Source organism: Microtus pennsylvanicus, chromosome 8, assembly GCF_037038515.1.
Source record: "Microtus pennsylvanicus isolate mMicPen1 chromosome 8, mMicPen1.hap1, whole genome shotgun sequence".
Taxonomy (NCBI): domain Eukaryota; kingdom Metazoa; phylum Chordata; class Mammalia; order Rodentia; family Cricetidae; genus Microtus; species Microtus pennsylvanicus.
The window spans coordinates 58,614,703-58,635,730 of record NC_134586.1 but is presented as its reverse complement, the minus strand read 5'-3'; the positions used below and the strand labels follow the sequence as shown (position 1 = coordinate 58,635,730).

At 46.3% G+C, this 21,028-nt stretch overlaps 1 protein-coding gene across 3 annotated transcripts in view; it reads right to left on the bottom strand.

Moving 5' to 3' along the window:
- Positions 1-21,028, bottom strand: part of Aplf (aprataxin and PNKP like factor) — a 72,746-nt gene that overhangs the window by 29,223 nt on the left and 22,495 nt on the right. For all 3 annotated transcript variants that reach the window (XM_075983575.1, XM_075983576.1, XM_075983577.1), the window contains 3 exons: positions 15,155-15,507; positions 10,277-10,402; positions 5,719-5,765 (listed from right to left, as the gene is read on the bottom strand). In XM_075983575.1, the coding sequence (XP_075839690.1) occupies positions 5,719-5,765; positions 10,277-10,402; positions 15,155-15,507 (526 nt within the window). The remainder of the gene's footprint in view (positions 1-5,718; positions 5,766-10,276; positions 10,403-15,154; positions 15,508-21,028) is intronic.

Here is a 21,028-nt window from a genome sequence, read left to right as displayed (position 1 = left end):
CCACAGTCCCGGTGGTACTGGATGGTTTACACTCTATAGGGATGCCCACAGTCCCAGTGGTACTGGATGGTTTACACTCTATAGGGATGCCCACAGTCCCGGTGGTACTGGATGGTTTACTCTATAGGGATGCCCACAGTCCCGGTGGTACTGTATGGTTTACACTCTATAGGGATGCCCACAGTCCCGGTGGTACTGGATGGTTTACACTCTATAGGGATGCCCACAGTCCCGGTGGTACTGGATGGTTTACACTCTATAGGGATGCCCACAGTCCCAGTGGTACTGGATGGCTTACACTATAGGGATGCCCACAGTCCCAGTGGTACTGGATGGCTTACACTATAGGGATGCCCACAGTCCCAGTGGTACTGGATGGCTTACACTATAGGGATGCCCACAGTCCCGGTGGTACTGGATGGTTTACTCTATAGGGATGCCCACAGTCCCGGTGGTACTGGATGGTTTACACTCTATAGGGATGCCCACAGTCCCAGTGGTACTGGATGGTTTACACTCTATAGGGATGCCCACAGTCCTGGTGGTACTGGATGGCTTACACTATAGGGATGCCCACAGTCCCGGTGGTACTGGATGGCTTACACTATAGGGATGCCCACAGTCCCGGTGGTACTGGATGGCTTACACTATAGGGATGCCCACAGTCCCAGTGGTACTGGATGGTTTACACTAATGGGATGCCCACAGTCCCGGTGGTACTGGATGGTTTACACTCTATAGGGATGCCCACAGTCCCTGTGGTACTGGATGGCTTACACTATAGGGATGCCCACAGTCCCAGTGGTACTGGATGGTTTACACTAATGGGATGCCCACAGTCCCGGTGGTACTGGATGGTTTACACTCTATAGGGATGCCCACAGTCCCGGTGGTACTGGATGGTTTACACTCTATAGGGATGCCCACAGTCCCGGTGGTACTGTATGGTTTACACTCTATAAGGATGCCCACAGTCCCGGTGGTACTGGATGGCTTACACTATAGGGATGCCCACAGTCCCAGTGGTACTGGATGGCTTACACTATAGGGATGCCCACAGTCCCGGTGGTACTGTATGGTTTACACTCTATAGGGATGCCCACAGTCCCGGTGGTACTGGATGGTTTACACTATAGGGATGCCCACAGTCCCAGTGGTACTGGATGGCTTACACTATAGGGATGCCCACAGTCCCAGTGGTACTGGATGGTTTACACTCTATAGGGATGCCCACAGTCCCGGTGGTATTGGATGGTTTACACTCTATAGGGATGCCCACAGTCCCGGTGGTACTGGATGGTTTACACTCTATAGGGATGCCCACAGTCCCGGTGGTACTGTATGGTTTACACTCTATAGGGATGCCCACAGTCCCGGTGGTACTGGATGGTTTACACTCTATAGGGATGTCCACAGTCCCGGTGGTACTGGATGGTTTACACTCTATAGGGATGCCCACAGTCCCGGTGGTACTGGATGGTTTACACTCTATAGGGATGCCCACAGTCCCGGTGGTACTGGATGGTTTACACTCTATAGGGATGCCCACAGTCCCGGTGGTACTGGATGGCTTACACTATAGGGATGCCCACAGTCCCGGTGGTACTGGATGGTTTACACTCTATAGGGATGCCCACAGTCCCGGTGGTACTGGATGGTTTACACTATAGGGATGCCCACAGTCCCAGTGGTACTGGATGGTTTACACTCTATAGGGATGCCCACAGTCCCGGTGGTACTGGATGGTTTACACTCTATAGGGATGCCCACAGTCCCGGTGGTACTGGATGGTTTACACTATAGGGATGCCCACAGTCCCAGTGGTACTGGATGGTTTACACTCTATAGGGATGCCCACAGTCCCGGTGGTATTGGATGGCTTACACTATAGGGATGCCCACAGTCCCAGTGGTACTGGATGGTTTACTCTATAGGGATGCCCACAGTCCCGGTGGTACTGGATGGTTTACTCTATAGGGATGCCCACAGTCCCGGTGGTACTGGATGGTTTACACTATAGGGATGCCCACAGTCCCGGTGGTACTGTATGGTTTACACTCTATAGGGATGCCCACAGTCCCGGTGGTACTGGATGGTTTACACTATAGGGATGCCCACAGTCCCGGTGGTACTGTATGGTTTACACTCTATAGGGATGCCCACAGTCCCGGTGGTACTGGATGGTTTACACTAATGGGATGCCCACAGTCCCAGTGGTACTAGATGGTTTACACTCTATAGGGATGCCCACAGTCCCGGTGGTACTGGATGATTTACACTATAGGGATGCCCACAGTCCCGGTGGTACTGGATGGTTTACACTATAGGGATGCCCACAGTCCCGGTGGTACTGGATGGTTTACACTATAGGGATGCCCACAGTCCCGGTGGTACTGTATGGTTTACACTCTATAGGGATGCCCACAGTCCCGGTGGTACTGGATGGCTTACACTATAGGGATGCCCACAGTCCCAGTGGTACTGGATGGCTTACACTATAGGGATGCCCACAGTCCCGGTGGTACTGGATGGCTTACACTATAGGGATGCCCACAGTCCCGGTGGTACTGGATGGTTTACACTCTATAGGGATGCCCACAGTCCCGGTGGTACTGGATGGCTTACACTATAGGGATGCCCACAGTCCCGGTGGTACTGGATGGTTTACACTATAGGGATGCCCACAGTCCCAGTGGTACTGGATGGTTTACACTCTATAGGGATGCCCACAGTCCCGGTGGTACTGGATGGCTTACACTATAGGGATGCCCACAGTCCCAGTGGTACTGGATGGCTTACACTATAGGGATGCCCACAGTCTCGGTGGTACTGGATGGTTTACACTCTATAGGGATGCCAACAGTCCCGGTGGTACTGTATTGTTTACACTCTATAGGGATGCCCACAGTCCCGGTGGTACTGGATGGTTTACACTCTATAGGGATGCCCACAGTCCCGGTGGTACTGGATGGCTTACACTATAGGGATGCCCACAGTCCCGGTGGTACTGGATGGTTTACACTCTATAGGGATGCCCACAGTCCCGGTGGTACTGGATGGTTTACACTATAGGGATGCCCACAGACCCAGTGGTACTGGATGGTTTACACTCTATAGGGATGCCCACAGTCCCGGTGGTATTGGATGGTTTACACTCTATAGGGATGCCCACAGTCCCGGTGGTACTGGATGGCTTACACTATAGGGATGCCCACAGTCCCAGTGGTACTGGATGGTTTACTCTATAGGGATGCCCACAGTCCCGGTGGTACTGGATGGTTTACTCTATAGGGATGCCCACAGTCCCGGTGGTACTGGATGGTTTACACTATAGGGATGCCCACAGTCCCGGTGGTACTGTATGGTTTACACTCTATAGGGATGCCCACAGTCCCGGTGGTACTGGATGGTTTACACTCTATAGGGATGCCCACAGTCCCGGTGGTACTGTATGGTTTACACTCTATAGAGATGCCCACAGTCCCGGTGGTACTGGATGGTTTACACTCTATAGGGATGCCCACAGTCCCGGTGGTACTGGATGGCTTACACTATAGGGATGCCCACAGTCCCAGTGGTACTGGATGGTTTACACTCTATAGGGATGCCCACAGTCCCGGTGGTACTGGATGATTTACACTATAGGGATGCCCACAGTCCCAGTGGTACTGGATGGTTTACACTCTATAGGGATGCCCACAGTCCCGGTGGTACTGTATGGTTTACACTCTATAGGGATGCCCACAGTCCCGGTGGTACTGGATGATTTACACTATAGGGATGCCCACAGTCCCGGTGGTACTGGATGGTTTACACTATAGGGATGCCCACAGTCCCGGTGGTACTGGATGGTTTACACTATAGGGATGCCCACAGTCCCGGTGGTACTGTATGGTTTACACTCTATAGGGATGCCCACAGTCCCGGTGGTACTGGATGGCTTACACTATAGGGATGCCCACAGTCCCAGTGGTACTGGATGGCTTACACTATAGGGATGCCCACAGTCCCGGTGGTACTGGATGGCTTACACTATAGGGATGCCCACAGTCCCGGTGGTACTGGATGGTTTACACTCTATAGGGATGCCCACAGTCCCGGTGGTACTGGATGGCTTACACTATAGGGATGCCCACAGTCCCGGTGGTACTGGATGGTTTACACTATAGGGATGCCCACAGTCCCAGTGGTACTGGATGGTTTACACTCTATAGGGATGCCCACAGTCCCGGTGTTACTGGATGGTTTACACTATAGGGATGCCCACAGTCCCGGTGGTACTGGATGGTTTACACTCTATAGGGATGCCCACAGTCCCAGTGGTACTGGATGGTTTACACTCTATAGGGATGCCCACAGTCCCGGTGGTATTGGATGGTTTACACTATAGGGATGCCCACAGTCCCGGTGGTACTGGATGGTTTACACTATAGGGATGCCCACAGTCCCAGTGGTACTGGATGGTTTACACTCTATAGGGATGCCCACAGTCCCAGTGGTATTGGATGGTTTACACTATAGGGATGCCCACAGTCCCGGTGGTATTGGATGGTTTACACTATAGGGATGCCCACAGTCCCGGTGGTACTGGATGGTTTACACTCTATAGGGATGCCCACAGTCCCGGTGGTACTGGATGGTTTACACTATAGGGATGCCCACAGTCCCGGTGGTACTGGATGGTTTACACTCTATAGGGATGCCCACAGTCCCGGTGGTACTGGATGGTTTACACTCTATAGGGATGCCCACAGTCCCGGTGGTATTGGATGGTTTACACTATAGGGATGCCCACAGTCCCGGTGGTACTGGATGGTTTACACTCTATAGGGATGCCCACAGTCCCGGTGGTATTGGATGGTTTACACTATAGGGATGCCCACAGTCCCGGTGGTACTGTATGGTTTACACTCTATAGGGATGCCCACAGTCCCGGTGGTACTGTATGGTTTACACTCTATAGGGATGCCCACAGTCCCGGTGGTACTGGATGGCTTACACTATAGGGATGCCCACAGTCCCGGTGGTACTGGAAAAGATTTGTTCTCTGGTTCAGAATAATCACAAGCTACAGTGATTGGTCCAAAGGGGAGAATCTGGTCTAGGCTAGGTGAAGGAGGGAAATTCATCCTTTCTAAGAATCGTGAGTCAAAAGTTATTCATTCTTTCCTCAGATGTCAGCACTGATTCTGTCCCAGCTTAATAAGGAAGAGCCCTCTAAGACAGAATGGTGACAGGAAACGGCAAACACTACTCACAGTAATAAGGAGCCAACACAGTAGGCACTGTCCACAGCCAGCCCCCGCTCACGCTTTCCCACTGTAGTCAATACGCTTTCATCCCTGCTTAGCCCACTGCGCCCTTCTGCCCTCACATGCTTAAAAACAAAAGACGCCTGGCAGATGCGGGAAGCCAATGGGCTATGATCGGGAAAGGCATTTGCTATATATATGCTTGTAATTCTTTCATTTATTTGGGATTGGGAATTGCTGTGCTGCCCAGGCTGGCCTCAGACTTGAGGCAATTCTCCTGCCTCAGCCTCCCAAGTGTTGGGATTCCAGGTATGAGTTAACAAACTCAGCTTCTAAAAGTTCATTTTTAAAAAACCAACTAAAAACTCATAAAAAAAATAAATAACTTAAGATAAATTATCCAAAGCAGCAACAATCAGAATTACGCACAGGTCTCTATGGAGTTTGCTGAAGCACAGTTACTCACCCGGAAGTGCACTGTGTCTGTATTCCATCTTGTGCTGGGGGTTCTTCCTGAAACAGAAAAGGAGGCAAAGATAGGACAGAGCTCTCCAGAGACAGGGAAGTGCTATGAGAATAAAGCAGCATGCCCAGTACCCTACAGATAGAGTTAGGGCCCAAGAGCATCTTACGAAAGGATGTGTCGCCATCCCCTGCTCCCGCCTCCCTTCTTCCCTCTCCTCTGCTTCCTCCCTCTCCTTCAGTATCAGGCGCGTGCTACTCCGCCCAGCAGGATTTGCCTTTCGTTACAGTATTTACTGTGTGCATCCCATGCCAGGTTAGCACCTCTGGACTCAAGAAACGACAGTGTAGAGAGAGGGCAGACAAAGTAATAAACTACATTTAAGAGCTCCCTAATAATCAGATAATTAAATCTTTTACCTATAAGATATAGCACCAGTGTAAAAATGTTCTTTTCTATCAGCTAAAACCTGTACACTTTGTAAAAATGTTCCATAATAAAGTTATATCTTTAAAGGACTATGATTTTTCTCTTCTGTGCCTCTGAAATTACTAAATAAAATAAATAATTTCTAATTATGTGGAACCATCTGATTTACAAACAGTTGTTTCCTGGTTTTTAGCATTACCTAATATTTTACGTTTGTTCCAAGCATTTTCCTTATTCCACACAATTGGAAGTCATTATTAAGTAATGAGATTTAGAAAACTACAATGTCATTGCATGTAAGTTATAATGAGTTCTATTTGATTTTAGGTCACTTAGTTAAATTATAGCTAACTTGACTAGCATATTGAACAACACAAATTAAAAAAAGAAAAAAAACACAGTACCCTGCCCACTCAAGAGCAATTTAAACTCCCACCATAAGACATCCTTAAGAAAAGTAAAAACTCTGTAGACAGGAATGTCACTGTTGAAAGGAGGGTAGGGATTACCACGAGGAACACCCGCTCAGAATCCTGGCCCACACACCCTCTGACCAACTAAGCCTCAGTTTCCCTGTTGAAGAAGACTGACAACAGAGCCCACACCAGTGAGGCTGAGCTTGGTGGGCGGAGAGGCACTGCCGGGATCAGTTCCAGCATCAGGCAGAAGCGTATTCTTCTGCAGGCCAGCCCCGGGCCAGGTGTCTGTGCCATTTCATTGATGCTAATGCTCCTTTCCACAACCGTTCCTGCAGGCGAGCATTACACAGTGTAAGTGCGTGACTGTACAGCTAATTAGGGTCGAAACTGCACAGGCTTGAGGGCTGGAAACAAGTCTCCCCAAGACTGTAGTTGGGGTAATTACCCTAAAGCTGACCTTCTGCTGGGTTGGAAAGTTCAAGCTTGATGAAAGAAGAATGAGACCACTGCCCTGTGCTCCAGGAGCTACACACGCAAAGCTTCAGCGGGTCTTCCCCGCTGAGCACGCTGGTGCACGTGACCAACTTGTAGACTCAGTTCAGTGCCGAGCGTCAGGGAAGAGGAAACAAGGAACGAAAACAAGGGAAACAAGGCACTGACACCAAAGAGCTTCCTCCTTCATCAGGGAAAGAGATTCTGGCAGCTCAGGAGTTCTTTCGGTTTTTATTTTAAAAAAATTCAATCCCACAAAAATAAGAATAAGCCACCGACAAATATTCCTCTCCTCTTTCCTCTCTTATCACCCCCTTCTGTCCCCCCTCTCTCTCCCTCCCTCCCTTCCTTTCTTCTTTTTTAGAAGTACTAGGGATCGAGCCCAGGGACTTGAGCATGCCAGACAAGTACTCTAACCACTGAACTACAACCTGACTGGTAAGTATTATTTTCTACACGGATCACTTATTATTTTATTATTTTCTGGAGTCACTTGAAACCTAAAGGTTTTTTTTTTCTTTTTCCATGAACATGTCCAGTCTTTCTCCCCTCTTAATAACAGTTGAGCAAGATCACTGGAAAGTTCAATATGGTCTTCGTTGTTTATCATTTGAGTGTCCTTCAGCGTTCGGCTTAGAAATTCCAGGTATGTAACTGTTCGGCTTTACAACAAATGGTGCAGGTGAACCAAAAGCTACAGGCTGCCTGACACTGGCTGGCAGGCCAAGAGGTGAAGAGGACTGCCACTTTCAAATAGAAGGCGAAGATGCAGTGACCAGCACTGTGGCTCCGCAATCTCTCCTGCATCTGGTCACTTCCCCCATCCTCCCTTCCCTGGGCCTCTCTACTGATGGCTCTGAGGAGCAGCTTCCGTTTCCTCTCCAGCCTGGCTATCTTCAGAGGGCTCTCTGCAGTTATAAGACAAACTCCTTTTCTGGTAGCTTGACCAATGCTGCAGGCCAACACCCAGGGGTTCTGCACTGATTTTTCTAGTGGGTTCCTGGAGACAGGACAGCATAGGGATCCACGACTCCTAAAGCCACAGACTCAAACAGAAACTTTCCAATGACCCTACCCCTCTAAGCACTGGGACATGAGCCACTACCAGGGAGACAGTTTCCCCGGCACCTGCATGCTGCATGGGCTCCAAGACCTATGTCTGGTTAAATGAAGGCCGCTCAGTATTGAGTCCTCTGTGACCCAAGGATAACATCAAGGTGACTGAGGAAACAAGAAAGGCTGCTCACTCTCAACTCTCTTGTCCATTTCGTTTGTAACATCTCGGAGCAGTAAAGCAAAGAAATAAATGGGACACACATAGGGGAGAAGAAGAAGTCAAACTAGCCCTCTTTGTAAGTGACACGGTCCTGTCTTTAAGAAGCCCTGCACCTCCAGCAGACCCACAGTGGGCAGTTTCAGCAAAGTGGCAGACGTAAGAAGAGCCGCTTTTCTACACACCAAAGCTACCCTGCAGAGAAAGAAGTCGGGAGATAACCCACGCACAGCAGCGGTGAAAAGTGAGAAACAGCCCCAGTGTGGAGAGGCAGACAGCTCTCACTTAAATGGACATTTCTAGGGCTTTTCCAGTGAGGAAAGACTTAAGGTTTTAAGACAGAAAAAAACTGACAGGATTAAAGAAAAGCATGGGATAAAACTGAACTCTCTGATCATGACGAACAATGAGGGCTGATGAGACGCCAAGGACAATGGCACGCAGTTTTGATCCTACGCAATCTGCTGGCTTGGTGGGAGCCTAGCCAGTTTGGATGTTCACCTTCCTAGATATGGACGGAGGGGGGAGGACCTAGGACTTACCACAGGGCAGGAAACCCTGACTGCTCTTTGGACTGGAGAGAGAGGGGGAGAGGAGTGGGGGGAAGGGGAGAGGGGTGGGAGGAGGGGGAGAAGAGTGGGAGGAGGGGGAGAAGAGTGGGAGGAGGGGGAGGGAAAGGGGAGGCTGGGAGGAGGTGGAAATTTGTTTTTTTTTCTTTATTCTTCTTTTATCAATAAAAAAAAAGAAAAAAAAGAAAAAAGACAAACATACAAGTTAAGAGGTTTAAAAATTCGGAAGAATTTTTGTTACTGAGACAATCTGGACAGCACATCACATGATCAGACAACAGAAGAACTAGCTGGAGCACCTGCAGATGCAAACGAGCCCTGGTGTGTTCAGTAACAATGGGCACAGGCGGCAACTCCAGGGGCCGTGCATTCAGTCAGCAGTCTGCACTAAAGCTCGTGGGCTCGGGATTACTTTCTTCTGTAGTTTGGTTAAATTCAAGTCTACTCACTCATTAAACCAGGTTTTAAAATACCAACAATCTTTTCTGTCAATGTAATATGCTTGCTGCCTGGTTGGGGAGACATTCTGATAAAGACAGACTGTGGTATGGACAGGTCTGCTCTGGCTGACACGGGGGAGAAAGACAGTGTGGACATGCAGGGGGAGGCTCTGCCTGACAAGGGGGAGGGCGACAGTGTGGACATGCAGGGGGGAGGCTCTGTCTGACACAGGGGGAGAAAGACAGTGTGGACATGCAGGGGGGAGGCTCTGTCTGACACAGGGGGAGAAAGACAGTGTGGACATGCAGGGGGGAGGCTCTGCCTGACATGGGGGAGAAAGACAGTGTGGACGTGCAGGGGGAGGCTCTGCCTGACAAGGGGGAGGGCGACAGTGTGGACGTGCAGGGGGGAGGCTCTGCCTGACAAGGGGGAGGGCGACAGTGTGGACGTGCAGGGGGAGGCTCTGCCTGACAAGGGGGAGGGCAACAGTGTGGACGTGCAGGGGGGAGGCTCTGCCTGACATGGGGAGGGGAAACAGCAATGTGGATGTGCAGAGAGAGGCTCTCATGTTCTTCAGCTGCCACTGAGTTCTGGGCATTGCCAAGAGGGGTGGATTAGTGGGAGTTGAGGAAGCAGACAGAAGCAGAGATAACATCCCCAATCCACTTATATATCACATCTCAGAGTCTTCATAGAGTATGTATTCGAGTATCTTATAAATTAATCTGTGTATTTTAGACAGAAATACAGAAAAGCTTCAGGTACCTATAAAATTGATAACAATTTAGAATTATTGGAAAGAAAATCTGTGTTCTACATAAATTAATGAAAATTATGCTGCAGGCTTAAGACAGAGAGCCGTTCCAGTCACTCGGTCTCACCTGGCTGAGAAGCGCTGAGGGAGGAGGGAGGAGGGCGACCACAGGCTGTCTCCTTACCTGTAACAAGATGCCCCATAGGGACACTCAGGCCTGTCACCAGCTACACCTCCATCTGTGCCTTGGACGTCTCCATAATCACTATCACCAGGGTGGCTGAAGTGTTGAAAATGGAGAGGGTTCTTCCTGTGAGGGGATAAACACACTGTCAGAAGAAAATCACAGAAGTTATGGGTCTGTAGTCACTGTAGTGAAACCAAGCAATGCCGGATTATTCCAGAAGGGAACCAAAGCCTATGCCGCTGATGTAAACACAGAAGACACCTCCATGCCATGTGGGTGAGCAACTTGACAGAGTTGTTGGAAAATGATCCAGGAATGAAGTCCTGTGAAGAGAATTCTGGGTGCTTGTGAAAAAACCCCAAGAAAACAAGACAAGAGTCTTGTGACTTCTGTTTCTTCAAACACAGAATTGTTCTTGGAATGTGTTTTCACGTTCCTCCCAGGGGAACAGACCAGAGCGAGTCTACTTCAATTTACTCACTATTGCTGCTGCCATTTAATTAGATGTTTACTCTATCCTTTCTATGCCTCTATGAAAACCTGTTTCCATGTGTGGCTTGTCCTTGTATCTGTACACAGCTTGAACGCATGAGAACTTTATTCAGGGACCTTTCTTAACTCCCAGAGTACAGACTGTCTGGGGCTCTGAATAAGGCTGGCTATTGCACGAGACTTTAGGTCACCTCATTTATTGGCTCCGTTCTCCCAGGTCCCACGGCCTCTAGAGTGGTAACAGCTAGTCAGCACAGGATTCCCAGGGAAACATCAGTTCCTAGTGTCACATGACAAGTCGTGTACAACGGCATTTTATGAACATTACATCATTCACATAGGTATACAACAAATACAAATATCTATGGCCTTTGAAGGTTTCTGTATCCTCTGCTAAGATAAACGCATTACCGACACTCCAGAGGGACCTGTGTTTCCTTTCTAATCATTAATCTCATTTGACTACATGAAGTATTCTGTTCTGTCTTCTAAGCCGATCTCTTTAGTTCAGGCTTCTCCTCTGCTCTTAGATGTATTACCAGAGTAGGAGAGCCATCTCTTCACGTGTGTTCACCCTGGTAGAAATGTATTTCTAGAGTAGGAGAGCCATCTCTTCACGTGTGTTCTCCCTGGTAGAAATGTATTTCTAGAGTAGGAGAGCCATCTCTTCACGTGTGTTCACCCTGGTAGAAATGTATTTCTAGAGTAGGAGAGCCATCTCTTCACGTGTGTTCACCCTGGTAGAAATGTATTTCTAGAGTAGGAGAGCCATCTCTTCACGTGTGTTCACCCTGGTAGAAATGTATTTCTAGAGTAGGAGAGCCATCTCTTCACGTGTGTTCACCCTGGTAGAAATGTATTTCTAGAGTAGGAGAGCCATCTCTTCACGTGTGTTCTCCCTGGTAGAAATGTATTTCTAGAGTAGGAGAGCCATCTCTTCATGTGTGTTCACCCTGGTAGAAATGTATTTCTAGAGTAGGAGAGCCATCTCTTCACGTGTGTTCACCCTGGTAGAAATGTATTTCTAGAGTAGGAGAGCCATCTCTTCATGCGTGTTCTCCCTGGTAGAAATGTAAAGTGAGAAACCAGAAAAGTACGTTTGTTTATTTAAAATAATAGTAATATACCTTTTCACGTTTTACAAATAACATAGTTTAACAGCTTTTAAAAACCCACCTTTATATTTTTATTTGTGTGGTGTGTGTGTGTGTGTGTGTGTGTGTGTGTGTGTGTGTGTGTGTAAACCACGGCACACATGTGGAGCTCAGAGGACGACTTTTGGGAGTTCCTTCTTTCCTTTGACTATGTGTGTTTTAGGGCTTGGTGGCAAGAGCCTGTGCCCACTGTCTTGGTTAGCTTTCTGTTGCTGTGGCCAACCACTATGATGAAAAGCAACCTGGGGAAAAACAGGGTTTGTTCCCACCCACAACACAGGTTACACTCCATCGCTGAGTGAAGCTGGGACAGGGACCTGGAAGCAGAACCTGGATTAGAGGCCATGGAGGATGCTCTTGCTGGCTTGCTCACTCCTCAAGGCTTGCTCAGCCTGCTTTCTTGTACAACTCAAGACCACCTACTCAGGGTTGACACTGCCCACAATGTGCTGGGCCTCCCCACATCAGTCAATCAAGAAAATGGCCCACAGGCCTGCCTACAGTCCAACCTCATGGAAGTGTTTCTTTTTTTCCAATTGAGGTTCCCTACTCTCAGATGATTCTAGCTTGTGCCAAGTTGACAAAATAATAATAATAATAATAATAATAAACAACCATCCAGCACAGCCACTGATGCTTTTCTTCCTTGCTCTGTATCTGATCAGTAGTAACAACAACGCTCTGTGGTCTCTAGGGAACTCTACTGTATGCTTATGACAATTACATAATCTAAATATCGTAATATTGCAGAAGAATGGATGGAACTGCAAACCATGTTCAGTGAGAGAACCAGACACAGAGGAACAAATGCTGCACTTTCTCCTACATAGATCCTAGAGTGGGGGCAGGGAACAAATGCTGCACTTTCTCCTACATAGATCCTAGAGTGGGGGCAGGGAACAAATGCTGCACTTTCTCCTCTGTGCATCCTAGAGTCGGGCAGGGAGGAGGTCATTTGGTCATTTAATGACAAAGGGCAGAAAGCGGGAGATAGATCTTAAAGGAGAAGGGGGAAAAGAGAGACAGTAACTTAACAAATGCGAGAGGAAAGTGAGACAAGGGCTGTTTGGGAAGGAAAGGGAATCGGCCAGTTGGGGGAGGGGTAAAGGAACACAGAGAGCCAGATATGATGGCACACACACACCTTTAATCCCAGCACTCAGGAGACAGGGGCAGGAGGATCTCTGTGAGTTTGAGGGCAGTCTGGTCTACATAGCAAGTTCCAGGACAAGCAGGGCTATTCTATATCTATATCTCAAAAAACAAAAAAAGTGCATGGAAGACAACAGAAGAGGATAAATTAGAATAAATTATACCAACAGATATGTGAAAATAGTATAATAAAACCCATTACTTTGCATATAAATTTTTAAAAATTGAAACACAAAACAAAAGGAACTTAAAGTTAGAAAATACAGAGACCTGGGATATTATCCACTTGAGAGGTGGAGAAGAGCCAGACTTGATGATTTTATAGCTATGGATCTGTGTGGCTATGTGGGTTTATCTCAAACTCACCGAGCCATTCTTCCCTCTTCTTTATAAACGTAAACATCTCCTCTCTGTTACAAATAGATTTTGATTTAAACATTTTTCAGACATTCTTTATTTAAAAATTAATAGTTACTGCCTAAAGCTGAGTGATTACAACTAACATACCATTATAAAGTACAAGTGAATGAATTATTATTTGATAAAAGAGTTACTCCTTTTAATGAAAGGAAAGGACAGTGTTGAATACTGCCATTCATTGAATTATGTCCCCTTCAAATCTCCTACATTGTACTAATCTCCAGTATCCCTGTGAGAGAGATAAGGAAGGTTAAGTGAGGTCATAATGCTGGGCTCTAACACAAACTGACTGGTATCTGCCTAGGTGAGGAAGAGACACCAGGAAAACGACCTGCAGAGAAAAAGCACCAAGAAAACAACCACCTTCGCAGCACGAAGAGAAGCCAGGCCTGCAGACTCTGAAGTCTAGCACTTCTGGTGTCCAGAATTGAGAGAAGCTAAATCTGTTACTAAAGCAAGCCCGTCTGCAGGATTGTGTTATGGCTGCCTTAGCCAACTAACACAAGCACAGAAAAGTGTCTTTCAAAATTCAAAGTAATTGATAGCTTACATTTTGCTGTAGATTTTTACACTGTGTTCTAGGCTTACGGACATCCCACAGACAATAACATCATGTCTAAATTTAAAACTCAGAGCTGTTGAAACTGAAAAATATCGTTACTCTAATGCTAAAATATCGTTACTCTAATGCTAAAATATCGTTACTCTAATGCTAAAATGGCAGTGTGTTTTAACAAGGAGTAACCAGAGTGTGAGGCGAACAGAGTGTGCGGTGTGTGCACTCTGTGCACACGGCATGGGGACGCACTACACAGGCACAGACTGACAAGAGAAATGGCTAACAACAGAAACAGACTGATTAGCAAGTGCTGCTATAAACCCATGGTCTAAAACTAAGATTATAATTTAAATGCATGAAATATGAACTCATAAAAATTTCATTTTCCTAATTTTCAAAGTAGAAAATTTTCTACTTTGTGGAAAAATGTAAATAGACATATAACACAATGCCTAAACACAATCTAAAATTATCTGAGTAGATGGGAACAATAACTATTTTAAAATTATCTCTTTAAAATTAAGACATTAAATAAGCAGGTATTTAAGTCTGTGTGATTCAGTTTTTAAGACTGGATTCCCTGGTATTCAGGCCCTTGCATTAGTCAGCATGTCTACACATAAAACATTTAATTCCCTGTTGTATATCTTAAAAGCTCCTGGCAGGATTTCCCAGAATGCACAGTGGGAAAGTGCAAGTCGGTAGAACCACACTGAAGTGCCCGACCCTAAGGCAAGGGTTTACCAAACTTTTACACCAGCACTGAAGTGCCCAACCCTAAGGCAGGGGTTTACCAAACTCTTACACCAGCACTGAAGCACCCACCCTAAGGCAAGGGTTTACCAAACTCTTACACCAGCACTGAAGCACCCCACCCTAAGGCAAGGGTTTACCAAACTCTTACACCAGCACTGAAGCACCCACCCTAAGGCAAGGGTTTACCAAACTCTTACACCAGCACTGAAGCACCCACCCTAAGGCAAGGGTTTACCAAACTCTTACACCAGCACTGAAGCACCCACCCTAAGGCAAGGGTTTACCAAACTCTTACACCGGCACTGAAGCACTGGGCTGAAATGACCCTGGAGGTCGCGGTACCTGTAGCAGTTGGCCCCATACATGCAGGACGTCCTCCGGACTTTGCTTTCTTCTGAGCAGCCTATAGAGTCGGCAGCCACGGTGTGCGAAGCACCAGGACTGCCGGGAGCAGAGCTGGACTCCGGATGCAGTCCTGGTGACGTCTCAGGGAGTGCCTTCCTCTGGACGCTCGCGTGACTCTCAGGATGGCTCACTGTCTCACCCTCGTCACTGGCTGCTGCTTTGCTGACGGCTTTGTGTCTGGAGACCTCACCAAGTTCCTCTACTGAAATCGTGTTGCTCGGTTCGTTTGTCTTCACAGTATCCGTATCTGTGTCACTTAATGTGACTGAAGACAATGATTCTGGGACTTCCTGTAAAAGAAATCCAGAAAAGGCATCGGTTAAAAAAAGAGAATTTTAAAAAATATACAAAAATTAATGTTTAAGATGACGAAAACACAAGTTCTAGGATACAAAAAAGTTACTGAAGACACCATTTTCTGGTTTTAGTTTAGAAACTTTTTAACAATTTGTAGTTCTTACAGTATCAATTTATAGCTATAAGGATACTCTCTTTCCTGTCACATAATCTAACTCAAAAAACTCTTAAATGTGATACTTACTTCTCCCTAAATAATGGAACTTTCCACATGGCAGAATGGTCAAGCTGGTTCATGTCAGCTATCACCAATTGAAGAAAGCAAGCAACTTTCCTTCGAGACGGTCTGTTAAGTGTCAGTTTAGCCAAGTAAGCCCTAGAGAGCTGACAACCACCATCTTGTTAAAGGATGAAACAGACAGCCGCCCTCTGACACTGATCTTCTACACCCATAGACTGTGCTCTCACCTCTCAGCAAAGCAGCTTCTTTTCACAGAGAACTTCAACTGGTCAGAAAGCAGAGAATAAGCGACTGTGGAGAGCCCAACCTTAAACGGGAAAGCTACCACACAGTCCTTGCATCCCAGGCGCAGGAACGCTGCACCCACGGAGATCTAACACACAGTCCCTCTGCACCCCAGGCACAGGAACGCTGCACCCACGGAGAGCTAGCTACCACACGGTCCCTCTGCACACCAGGCGCAGGAACGCTGCACCCACGGAGAGCTACCACACAGTCCCTCTGCACACCAAGCGCAGGAACGCTGCGCCAAGGGGATATTCTAATCACTCCCGTATGCCTTTTTAACTTGTACTGGCCACCAGCATGACGAGTAGGCCTCATCTCAGGAAACAATCGCTTAAGTACTCCTCTTCCTGGGGAGTAGAAACATTGCTCATCTGAACTCAAGTGTCCTTGTTAGCCAAGTCACAGATATGAGGAACACAAGCAAACACACATGAATATTCTCACCTCCATTTCTAAGGAAGGAGGGTCTGTTGGCTGCCATCTGGTGGAAGCTCATTTTAGCACTAATAGATAGCTAATAGTTCAAACTTCTTGACATTTTCACATGACTTCTTTTAGACTAATTATTTAAATGGCTCAATATTTTTAAAAGAAACTGTAACTTGGAAATATTATCCATTCTGGCTAACTATGTTCTCCACGGAATGCGGTCTTACCATGGCCCTGCACACCAGTAGACGGTCTAGGGAAAGCACTCACTTGCTGTCTCTCGTAACTTACACCTGGATGGTGGTGTTTAGACTACATCCCTTTATACTATACGTTCTGATCCCAAGCTTCTCTACCACACCCCCAATCCCATCCCCTTCCAACAGGACCAACAGGCACAGCCAACACTGGAACTCGGGGACAGGAGCTGAGAAGTCCTGATCCTACCAGCCCACTCGACAGCTCTCCCCAATTTCCTTCATTCCTGTTCAGCAATGGGTGAGGAGTCTGCCAGCTGAGCGAATAGTCAAAACTGTGTTAGATTATGGTTCCTGTGGTACTTCTAGGCTCTACACGTCATTTTCCATCCTTAGAAAGGAAGGACGTGACTCCTCAGAAACACCGCACTTCCCTAGGCCTTAGAAGCTCCCGGCTTCTCAGGTATCTTTGTGCAAAGCCTGGGGGTGAAAAAGCAGATGATTCTCACGCCTTTCAACAAGCCCCACAGGAAAGGGGTATTCTCACTGCTAGGGTTCCTTCAAACATGGGATATTCATAGTATTGTTCCAGCATCCAGCCACAGCAAAGCTTGGGGAAAACAATCCCACTCATTTTATTAGCCAATTTATTTCAGAGCAAAGAGATACACTGGAAAGTGATAAAATCAATTAGAACACATCCTTTCTATAAAATATGTGGAGATGTTCACCTGAAAGTGGCATGACGAAGGACTGCTATTAAAGGGGTTTATTTTTATTTATGTAGTGTAGGGGTGGTGCTTGCATGTCCACATAGGCATATGCAGAGGTCAGAGCAAGATAGTGGATGTGGTTCTCTCTAGTCTTCACACTAGAGCTCAAAACAGGATCTTCTAGACTAGGCTGGTTGGCCAGAGAACTTTCCAGATCTGCCTGCCTCCTCTCTCCAATGCTGGGGTCACAGGCAAGTGAGGCTGTGTTTGGCTTTTCGTGTGGGTACTGGAGATGTGAACTTAGGCTCTCTGCTTTCATGGTAAGAGTTCTTACCCACTGGGGCTTCCTCCTTGCCCTCTAGGACGTTGTCAACTAAAGAATAACATTCTTCTATGACGACATTTAAAATTTTACATATTCTACCACACCACCTCTTTTCAAAGATTTTGAAGCAGATAATGATTATTCCAGAGATCCACAGTCAGTCAAAATGCAGAGAGCAAATGACAGTGGGTGCCCAAACCCCACTCCTAACCTGAAGGCTCAGGGTAAGCCATGGAAGAGGGGGCAGAAAGCCTTTAAGAGTGAGGGGACCAAAACATCTGCTATAAGACAATGTCTTCTAGACATGGCAGGGAGGCTGTACCCACCAAACCTCAACAATGTAGTCTAAATGAGACCTGTATAATGAAAACACCGTTTGATAAGCCAACACAGATGAAGGAAATCTAACAAGACCCCACCCGTAGATAAAGAGCTGCCACAATCAACTGCCACTGAGAGAGGGAGACTCCATTTTCTCCAGGATGAGTCCTCTGATAGGTCATCCAGTCCCAAAGGAGAAGCCTAAACACAGGAACACATAAGCAGCCCGGGGTGGACTCAGTAGGTTGTGTGTGCCTAAGAGTTTAACGAAGAAAATTAAAGAGGAAGGGGTCATAAATTTAAGTGGGAGTAGGGGAAGGGATGGAAATACTTACTCAAGTATTAAACTCTCAAAAAATTTAAATTAAAAATATTCTCCTAGCCAAGGGCGGTCACACACACCTGTCATCCTAGTCCTTGGAGGCTGTGGCAGAGGGACCAAGTTATAAGCCAAGCTAAGTTACAGAGCGAAACCATGTCAGAAACGAATACAATATCTCTATATATGCATGTGTGAGCATTTCCTAGGTAAATCCCGATGAATATTGTGTAAGGCTACAAAAGTCAGTACAACAATAGAACTGAAGGACGAGGCACATGGAAGTCTTCATCTTTAATATATATGCTTCTGGACATTCTATTTTGGTAATAAGCATGTATTATTCTGCTATTTAAAAATGAAAAACTAAAGAGAAATGTATAATATCATAGTTCAACTTTCTGTAGTTCTAAGAAACAAAGAAGAATCTGTTTTACTGAAAAGTAAACTTTAGTTCCTCACCAGGAACATGCACACGTTCTGATTTAGAGAGCAAAGAACATTAAAATCCCAGGTGTCAATATTGTCAAGGAGGGGATTCCAAATAAGACAGATTGCTGGGCATGGTGGCATATACCTTTAATCCTTGCACTTGGGAAGTAGAGGCAGGCAGATCTCTTTGAATTCGAGGCCAGCCTGATCTACATTGTGAGTTATAGGACAGCTAGGGTTATGTAGGGAGACCTGAGATACCCCATCCCCCAAAAAATCAAATGAGACATGAAAGTTGGAGATCATAATGCTCTTTATGGAGCTCATGCAATATTAATATATAGCAGCCTTGGCATTCAAGAATTTAACATTCTTGGTTTCAATTATTTATAAATGATCCCAAATCCATTACATGCAGTAATTTTTAAGTTTGCTGATACATAAATTTGAAATGTGCCAATTCCAAAGCTCATGGGCTTAAGCAAGACAGTACCTGGGGTGGGGGTGGGTGTAAGGGAACAGGAAAAATGGAAGGTGTGCCTATGGCAAGTAGGAGAATGAGAACTTCAGTTTCACCTCGCATCCCCTGCTGTTCACTAAGATTTGATGGACACATAAAGGATTAGGCATGGGAGGCTGGAGAGTCATGGTAACAGTAGAAAGATCACCTACAAAGTAAAAGACTATGTGCTTGAGACTGGAGATCCTGGGGCTAGTGGTCCTTTGAGGGAGACAGAATGCACTCTTAAGACTATTATTAAAATAGCTCGGCAACTTGTCTAGTAAGCACTTCCCTGCCCTCGGTCATCTGAAGCTTTAATGTATTGTAAGAGGTAGGATAAAGAACTGCCCTCTAACATAAATCCAGCAGGGTTGAGCTACTGTTTCCAAGATGCTCTTGGCAGGAACGTCTGTGCTGATAAGGTGCCTGAAAGTCCTGTATCAATCCCATTAACATTTCTGGGAGAATAATGGAAAAACCCCAGCCTCATACCCAAGCCTCAGACTGAGAGTTCAAGCACTAGCGAACTACTGCTTCCTAAGGTCCATTCCCTGAAACTGAAAACCTAACAACTGAGATCCTACCTGTGAGCTCTCTGCCATACTTTCTCCCTACACATTGTCTATCTATCCCAGCTGGAAACAGGAACCTGTCTTTCATGCCTCCTCCTTTCCCCTGATCCAGAGTCCAGACACTGAGCACTGAAGTTCTGTGTCCTAGGTACTTTCCCAATGCAATGTCTCTTGGTCCTTAAGTGGCTCAAAGTCTCTGCATTTCCTAATCTTGTCAATACAATCGTCATTTTACCCTGTCTCTTCCAATCTCTCTCTAGAAAGCTAAAAGGACCTCAGTGGCCAATGCATTTTTAGTTCCTCTTCCTGTGAAGGTCTCTACTGCTGGCTTCAATGTTCAATGAATGCCCTTCCTTGTATCCAAACTTCTGAGGACAACATTTGTCTGACTGTCCCTTATTCAAAATGTTTAAGACCAGAAATGCTTAAGATTTCTGAGTTTTTGAAGTTTGGAGTATTTGTAAAGATTTACAGTTGAGCATCAATATCTGAAATTATCCAAAGTCCCAAGTGAGTTGAGAATCTTGTCAGTATGGAAAAAGTTTCGATTTTATTTACTTTGGGATTAGGGATTCTCAATATGTATTTGCTCTCCCTTGCTTTCATACTTAGCCTCTCATCTACCTGGGACCTTGTAACTTTCTATCACCAAAAAGTACAGTAAAAATGACCAATTCTAGCCCTGGGCCTTAAAACACCAGGCAGCTTTTAATTTTACCCTCTTGGAATTCAGCTGTCGGATAAAGGTATTCAGTCTCAACTACCTATGGTAACCGGAGGGAGGAAGGCCCAGCCAGCTTCCACATAGTCCGTCAGTCCTTGTAGAGGCACCATTCAGGGCAGCAAGGTCACTTGGAATGAACCCACCTTGGCTAATACCAAGAATGTGTCATAAAAGCGGTGTCCCACCAAGCCCAGCCAACTCAGAATTGTGTGAAATAAGAAGTCATTGTGCTAAGTGATTAAGTGTAGGGCTTGCTTTGATTACAGCAAGAGATAACTAATAATTTTATGATAGTATTTTACAGAAGTTGTTTTGATTGTGCTTCCTTTTGTGACAGTTTTAATTAGATTACATAAAAGAAACACTGTTGTCTCAGTGTCTGTGCTATTGGAACAGAGTATCATTGCCCAGGCCATGTATAAACCACAGAATGTATTCTCTCGGTTTGGAG